Source organism: Molossus molossus, unplaced genomic scaffold, assembly GCF_014108415.1.
Source record: "Molossus molossus isolate mMolMol1 unplaced genomic scaffold, mMolMol1.p scaffold_m16_p_1, whole genome shotgun sequence".
In the NCBI taxonomy this organism is placed as follows: domain Eukaryota; kingdom Metazoa; phylum Chordata; class Mammalia; order Chiroptera; family Molossidae; genus Molossus; species Molossus molossus.
The window spans coordinates 228,000,486-228,008,838 of NW_023425344.1; the positions used below are offsets into that span (position 1 = coordinate 228,000,486).

The window sequence follows — 8,353 nt, forward strand, 5'->3', positions numbered from 1 at the left end:
GAGGTCCTAGCGGCAGAGGACTCCTGCCTGGGCACTGCTGGGCATGAATTTCAGCGACCCCAGTCCTCCCCTCTCCAAGTCCCCGCTGGAAAATCACCCGCTGCGGGCTCCCAGTAAGCCCAACTTCCTGGGGAACCGAATCGCCCCACTTCCCCCGCCCATAATTTCGCTCCTCCAAGTGCTCACTCCATTCGGTACCCCAAACTGACGACCTTGTCTACATAACAACCCCATCCCCACCCCATGCCCGGGGCCCCGACTCAGAACCAGGCAATTGACCCCTTCAGACATCCATGCATGGAGGTTCTGCACAATGTTTAATGGCTGGTGTCTCAGGGATTTGACAGTAACACTAATATACCCATATATGACTGAGAAAAAATACGCCTTTTTCCTTAAAAATAAAATAAATAAAACATCTAGCTTCGTAGACGAAGTCGGTTATTCTCTTATTTCGGATCCCCCGACCTTTAGCTTCCAAACGCAGTTAACAGTCCTAGTATTGCTCGAGCTGGGAGCTTGAGGTGAGGGCGTGAGGGTCTGCTTGGACAGAATTTGCTAGAATTTGGAATGGGAGTAGAGGCGCATTCCTTCGCGGGCCAAGGCGTAAGCCCTTGGGGCTGTATACCTGTTTCTCTCATATCTTTTTCCTATACTCAGAACTGTTCTTTGGTTACTGTGTACACGTAAAAAGGCGTCCCCACCCCAACCCCGCCCCCCACCGCGGGAACAAGGGTCCGCATTGAATCAGGTGTGAATGTTCGCTCGCATTGTGCCTTTCCCGCCTCCCCTCCCCCGGCCGCAGCCCCCGCCTCCCCCCCGCGCTGCACCCTAGTTGTTGGCTGCAGCCGGCGAGCAGTTCCCGTCAATCCCCCCCTCCCTTTTCACAGGATGTCCATATTAGGACATCTGCGTCAGCAGGTTTCCACGGCCGGTCCCTGCGGTAGTGGGGGGAGTCATCCCCGCAGTCCCTCATCCTAGGGGGTTTAGGGGACCCCTAAGACCCAGAATGCTCAACGCTAACAAAATTTTAAAAAACGCAACAAGACAGGGGATCAGATAGGAAACTGCGAGGGCGGTGGGGGCGGCAAGGAGGACGCAGAGATGTTTAGGCTCGCGCGCCACCCCTCCAAGGCCGCAATGGTTGCGCTGTGACGTCATTGGACTCATTCATAAAATGCTGTTATAAAAGCTGTGGCTGCGGCTCCTCGTACTCCAACCGCATCTGCAGCGAGCAGCAGAAGAGTGAAGACAGAGCCAGCGGTGGTGGCGCAGCGAGAGAGCAGTGACCACGCTCCTACCCAGCTCTGCCCCCAAACTCCTACCTGCCTCCGCCCCTTAGCCCTTCGCCCCGGCTTTGACTAATCGCGACCATGATGTTCTCAGGCTTCAACGCCGACTACGAGGCGTCCTCCTCCCGCTGTAGCAGCGCCTCCCCAGCCGGGGACAGTCTCTCTTACTACCACTCACCGGCGGACTCCTTCTCCAGTATGGGCTCTCCTGTCAATGCGCAGGTAAAACTGGCTTCGCGCTGCCGCGGGGACCGGGATTCAGGGTCACCGGGGAGGAGGCACCGGGCGGGCCGCTCAGGAAGACGAGTCGGGTGCCCCTTTTCGGTGGGGAGGGAGGCTGCCTCGGGCAGAGAAGCCCTATTTCGGGAGTCCCAGAGTTGTTGGGAGCGCACCGACGCTTGTCAGAGTAGAAATTTGTTCTCCTTTCCCGCGGCAGGCTCATTCTGATCTACCCCCGGCCCGCGCTCTCTGGTCTCTGACACGCTGGGGAAAACATGTCCCAAGCAAAGACTCGCTAACTTGAGCCTGACTCCTCCAGGGAGGCGGCAAAAAGAGACACCCCCCCCCCCCGAAGCCTAGAGGAGGCCGGGGGAGGAGGGCGAAGCAGGCGGGTGTGTAAGGCAGTTTCATTGATAAAAAAGCGAGTTCATTCAGGAGACTCCGGAGCGGCGCCTGCGTCAGCTCAGACGTCAGGGATATTTATAACAAACCCCCTTTCAAGAAAGTGATGCTGAAGGGATAACGGGAACGCAGCAGCGGGATGGAAGAGAAGGGCACCGCGCTGCAGAATTCCTGGAGGAAAGGGGGAAACCTTTCATCTAGGATGAAGGGAATATAAAAAGACAGAAGCAGCCCCTGGCAGCACGGTTTCTTTTCCCTCTCTCTGCCTGCTGCATGCGGCACTGGGAAGCTCCCCTCACCTGTGTCCCAAACCTGCTCGCTCACGTCAGCTTACCCCTTCTGTTTTGTTCTAGGACTTTTGCACGGATCTGGCAGCCTCCAGTGCCAACTTCATCCCAACTGTGACTGCCATCTCGACTAGCCCGGACCTGCAGTGGCTGGTGCAGCCCACTCTGGTCTCCTCCGTGGCCCCATCCCAGTCCAGAGCTCCTCACCCCTATGGAGTCCCCACCCCCTCAGCAGGGGCTTACTCCAGGACTGGAATCATGAAGACCATGACAGGAGGCAGAGCTCAGAGCATTGGCAGGAGGGGCAAGGTGGAACAGGTGAGTTCTTGGCACCATCTCTCTGTGTGTGTGTGGAGGTGGGGAGATGGTTAATGGGGAGATGGGGAATCATCACTGGTGTAGATGGAGAGCACAGTGAATAGGGTGAAGTCAGCAAAGAAATTGACTACACATGCTGAATGGGGAACTCTGGCTCCAAGCCCTTTTCTATCTGGAGTCAGACTCTGATTGTCCCACCCCAAGGAATACCCTAATAGTTTCCTCCCTAAGAGGTTCCTATCTCACGCTTTTACACCGGGCTCTTCTTCATTCTCTTGCTGAGCATCTTATTTGAAATTCAAGTCACACCCAGCCTGAAACTGCAGGTTAGATAGAAATGGCTTCACAGACAAGGTGCCAGGAAGCTGGGAAGCTACAGGAGCCAGTTTCGCTGGGGTGGGTGAATGGAGCTGATGGCAGACACTGTTACTGACTGTTGGTCATTTTTCCTTCCAGTTGTCCCCAGAAGAAGAAGAGAAGAGGAGAATCCGAAGGGAAAGGAATAAGATGGCTGCAGCCAAATGCCGGAACCGGAGGAGGGAGCTGACTGACACACTCCAAGCGGTAGGTAGATTTCATGGGTCACTCTTTTTTAAAACTTAAGGGGAAAGTTGGACATTTGGCATAAGGGAGCAGTGTCCTTGAGCAAGACTTTGTCTTAATCTTTTCTTTATCCCTCTGTATACAGGAGACAGACCAACTAGAAGACGAAAAATCTGCTTTGCAGACTGAGATTGCCAACCTGCTGAAGGAGAAGGAAAAACTAGAGTTCATTCTGGCAGCTCACCGACCTGCCTGCAAAATCCCTGATGACCTGGGCTTCCCAGAAGAGATGTCTGTGGCTTCTCTTGATCTGAGTGGAGGCCTGCCTGAGGCTGCCACCCCTGAGTCTGAGGAGGCCTTCACCCTGCCCCTCCTCAATGACCCTGAGCCCAAGCCCTCAGTGGAGCCTATCAAAAACGTGAGCAGCATGGAACTGAAGGCTGAACCCTTTGATGACTTCCTGTTCCCAGCATCGTCCAGACCCAGTGGCTCTGAGACCTCCCGCTCTGTGCCAGACATGGACCTGTCTGGTTCTTTCTATGCAGCAGACTGGGAGCCCCTGCACGGTGGCTCCCTGGGGATGGGGCCCATGGCCACAGAGCTGGAGCCCCTGTGCACCCCGGTGGTCACCTGTACTCCCAGCTGCACTACTTATACGTCTTCCTTTGTCTTCACCTACCCAGAGGCTGACTCCTTCCCCAGCTGTGCAGCTGCCCACCGTAAGGGCAGCAGCAGCAACGAGCCCTCCTCTGACTCGCTCAGTTCACCCACGCTACTGGCCCTGTGAGCAGGCAGGGAGGGGAGGCAGCAGGCACACACCAGTGCCACTGTCCTGAGTTGGTGCATTACAGAGAGGAGAAACACATCTTCCCTTGAAGGTTCCTGTAGACCTAGGGAGGACCTTATCTGTGCGTGAAACACAACAGGCTGTGGGCCTCAAAGGACTTGAAAGCATCCACGTGTGGACTCAAGTCTTTACCTCTTTTGGAGATGTAGCAAAACGCATGGAGTGTGTATTGTTCCCAGTGACACATCTGAGAGCTGGTAGTTAGTAGCATGTTGAGCCAGGCCTGGGTCTGTGTCTCTTTTTCTCTTTAGTCTTCTCATAGCATTAACTAATCTATTGGGTTCATTATTGGAATTAACCTGGTGCTGGATATTTTCAAATTGTATCTAGTGCAGCTGATTTTAACAATAACTACTGTGTTCTTGGCAATAGTGTGTTCTGATTAGCAATGACCAATATTAAACTAAGAAAAGATATGACTTTATTTTCTAGTAGATAGAAATAAATAGCTATATCCATGTACTGTAGTTTTTCTTCAACATCAATGTTCATTGTAATGTTACTGATCATGCATTGTTGAGGTGGAATGATTGTTCTGACATTAACAGTTTTCCATGAAAACGTTTTATTGTGTTTTTAATTTATTTATTAAGATGGATTCTCAGATATTTATATTTTTATTTTATTTTTTTCTACCTTGAGGTCTTCAGACATGTGGAAAGTGAATTTGAATGAAAAATTTAAGCATTGTTTGCTTATCGTTCAAAGACATTGTCAATAAAAGCATTTAAGTTGAATGCGACCAACGTTGTGCTCTTTTCATTCTGGAAGTTTGGTTAAGATTCTGAAAGGTATTGGAGACCAGTTTGTCAAGAAAGGTAGCTCCTGGAGGGGGACACACCCCTTTGTTTGATCCCTTATCAAAGAGGAGAAGGAAACTCTAGAGCTGATGTTGGAATATTTTATAAATATTACGAGTCTTCACAGTGCATTATGAAGATTCTCTACTTACAGTTTCTGAGGGTGGGAACCTACTCTTCAGACAGCTTTTGTGGAAACGAGTCTTCCTGCTTCTTTTTCTGTTTTGAAAGTCAAAGGGATGAATATTTAAATCTAGTTGGGCTAATATTAAATTTAAATGTCTTGATCTTTAAAAAATCCTTTTAGCAAATAGAATTAAGCTTTACACAAACTACTTTAACTTTTTAATCCTACAAAATCATGTGAAGGGTTACCTCCCCCTTTAAAGTGAGCAAACTGAAGAATGATTAGAATGAATGACTTTCGCAAAGTCTCACTATTGGGATTGGAATCTTTCTCATTCATTACCCTATCCACCATGCTGAACTGCCTCTTAATACCGTACTTGGTTAAAAAACGCTTTCACTTGGTTAGAAAAAACTCAACCATTGTAGTCCTTAACTTTAACATGCATACATTTTGTTGAACTACTTTTATTCTCAGAAAGAAAGGAAGATTATTGTCCTACCCCTTAGTAATAAATACACTGCACTTTAAAAAAATTATTTAACATCATATACTTGACCTTTAGTTTACACCGGGGGAAGAAAACTTGGCTCTGAGAATTTGAAAGCAATCTCAAACTGTACAAATAATGATTGATCATTTGGTAAATAAAAAGTTACATAATAGCTCAATAAGAAGTCGACATGACTCTGAATAAGATTTAATGTAGAAACTTTATCATCTTAAAGAAGAACATGACCTTTGTCTGGGACAGCGCTGGTAATGGGGCACTTACACGCACAGGTATAAACCACAAAGAAAGCAGGTGGTGCCCTTCCTCCCCTGTGCTCAGGTGTCATGCAGGCACCAGCTTGGAAGCCAGAGACCGTGTTTACACACATGCTAGATGAAAAGCAGCTGCAGTGCCAGCCTTCTAATGCTCTGGTGATAATGAAAATCACTGGGTGGTTATGGGGCATCATACTCAGTCAAATTGAAAGTTTTAATTTAAAATGACAAGTCCATTGAGGTTGATGTTCTTACCTACCATCTCCCTGCTTTTTGCATATTAATTGGCATTTAAAAGCAACTTGCTTCGGGCTCATAAGAGCATTGATATATCACACACCGCTTGCGTGATATTTTTATTGTCTGGCAATAGTGAAAGAGGCTTTAGACTCCCTGTTTGCTGTTCAGAGGGTAAATTTTCTGTGGCCTTTAAATATGACCTAAACTAAATACAGAATTGTATATTATAACTAACACCCAGATTTGAAATAACAAGGTGATACACCCTGTAAGGAAACCAGCTGGCCCCCCTACATGTACAATAATAGCAACCCATGGAAGATTTCCCAGATGGATAAGGGAGGCTGGACCTCTAGTGCTGGACACTGAACTGCTCCTGGGGACCTGACTAATGGCCTCTGTAAGTCCCATGCTGACTATAAAGAGAGACCATTGCTTTACATTTGACAGCCCTGGCCTACACCTGGACACAGACCCTTTCCCCAGTTACCACAGCCCAGCTGAGACCAGGTTGCTCCATCAACAAGACTGCATTGAAGGTCCAGGGAGAGGACCTGCACACAGGAAATTTCTGTAACAGGCTTCTCAGAGGCCTGTAATAGGGTCCCCCCTGGGGCTGACATTCCACCACATTCCCTGCCAACCATCCTCATCCTCATGAGGTCAAGAAAAGACAGAAATTCCCTCTCTTTCCAGCCAATGGGCTCCTTTCAAATCCTCCTTTCCTGACTCACAGTTCAACAATTTCCTTGGGTGATGGACACTGGGAATGTCAACTTCCTTTTGGGAAAGCCTCTGCTTCCTACCCACGAGATATGGCCTTACCTTGGTCTCAACAAAACAACTATCTCAGGGCACCATTGTTCAACGATGATACAAAAGATATAAATATATTAGCAGGGGAAAGGAATAAGGATCAGAAGGGATCATTTCCTTATGGGGAGAATGTCTAGTTTAACTTACTGATGGATCTCCAGGCTTGGCTTGGTGCCTGGAACAGGGTTAAAAAATATTTGCCGGGGGATGAATGAATAAATTCTGCACCATTTCCACAAACAAAAATATATTTCTCACATAGTCTCTAACTTCTCCTGTTCCAGGCTCTGCTATGATATTAAGCAATGGGGATTTCACATCTTTCACGTCTGGCTTCAAACACATACGCCACTTCCATCTTGGCTCCTGGAATTCCTTAACTGCCTCCCCCATGTTACCTTTGCCAATTCATCTTCAAAGGAAATGCACGGCTATTGTGCTCCCGGCTCCAAATCAATTTTAGATGGAAAAAGGGTAGAAGAAAAAAAGTATTTATCTCTATAGAATAGTGGATTGTAGAGTTTACATCGTCTTTGCATATCTCTGCATCTTGTGTAATTATCAAAATTAAAGGGTAGCATTTAACAATTTGTTTTAATAACGATAATTTTGTATCAACAGCAACTTTCCATGTGTGAATGAAAGTAAATCAACTAGGCTATCTTTAATTAGTGGACAAAGAAGAGACTGAAGCAAAGGAAAAGTTTCCAGATGATTACTCTAAGGAAGCCATCTGAAGTTACAATGTTTTAAAAATAAAAATAAATCTACAACAACAAAAATCAATCCTTAACTGTATGTGAGACTTCCTCCAAACACAAAATAATCAAATTCCTCAAAAAACAAAGGAGATATAAGCATCACTTAAATGCTAAATATCATTCTTAAGCTGTGCCATTTTGCCATGAATACTAAGGAGCCCATTCTTTTAAATTTATTTTTTTTTTATCCTCACCCGAGGACATTTTTCCATTTTTTGTTCAGATAGAGTGGGAGGGAAGGAGAGGAAGAGAGAGAGAGAAACATCGACGTGAAAGGGACACATCAAGTAGTTGCCACCCGCACAACCCAACCAGGGTCGGGGACAAACTGCAACTGAGGTATGTGCCCTTAGCGGGAACCGAACCAGGGTCTCTGGGGACCGCAGGCCGACGCTCTAACCGCTGAGCCAAACCGGCCAGGGCAAGGAGCCCATTCTTGACTCCTCTCCAATGCCATCTCTTGTCCTTCTGCCCCACAGGTACCCTTCCATTCCTGGCACATAGCACGCTTGTTTTTATTGCAGGGCCTTTTCACTTGCTGTTCCTCTGCCTGGGCCTCTTTTCCTGGGGTTAGCTTCTTCCTGCATCCAGGACTCACCTCAAAGGACATGTCTCCCAGGAGGGCTTCCCAGGTCATTGTATCCAGAGTAACTTCTATACACATAGTCTCCACGACTCTCTATCCCATTATCTGGCTTTGTTTTTTCGCAGCCCATATCACGTCTGCAACTCAATTTATGTTTTCTTTTTCTTTTAAAACAAATTTTATTTAAACAAATTTCAAAGGAAGAATGGATGTGTATGTAAATATAGGTATATTCATCTTCAAAGAAACAAATGAAACTAGATTTTTCACTCTTATTGATATAAAAATTTTAGACTATTACACTAATTCTTTTGAGTTCATTGATTCTTAGCAATTATAAAACTTAC

The 8,353-nt window shown here is 47.0% G+C and overlaps 1 protein-coding gene across 1 annotated transcript; it reads left to right on the plus strand.

Moving 5' to 3' along the window:
* The first annotated feature begins 1,217 nt into the window (after window positions 1-1,217).
* FOS (Fos proto-oncogene, AP-1 transcription factor subunit) lies at window positions 1,218-4,650 on the plus strand. Its single transcript, XM_036244948.1, has 4 exons — window positions 1,218-1,514; window positions 2,267-2,518; window positions 2,975-3,082; window positions 3,207-4,650. Exons 1-4 carry the CDS (start codon window positions 1,374-1,376, stop codon window positions 3,846-3,848), a joined length of 1,143 nt encoding a protein of 380 aa, XP_036100841.1. The 5' UTR covers window positions 1,218-1,373; the 3' UTR covers window positions 3,849-4,650.
* Window positions 4,651-8,353: the final 3,703 nt, after the last annotated feature.

Bases quoted from the DNA above. Each gene is read 5' to 3' on its own strand.
- FOS (XM_036244948.1), top strand. From the start codon at position 1,374: ATGATGTTCTCAGGCTTCAACGCCGACTACGAGGCGTCCTCCTCCCGC. The intron at 2,519-2,974 runs GTGAGTTCTTGG...TTTTCCTTCCAG, and splicing joins GGAGGGGCAAGGTGGAACAG to TTGTCCCCAGAAGAAGAAGA. The intron at 3,083-3,206 runs GTAGGTAGATTT...CTCTGTATACAG, and splicing joins TGACTGACACACTCCAAGCG to GAGACAGACCAACTAGAAGA.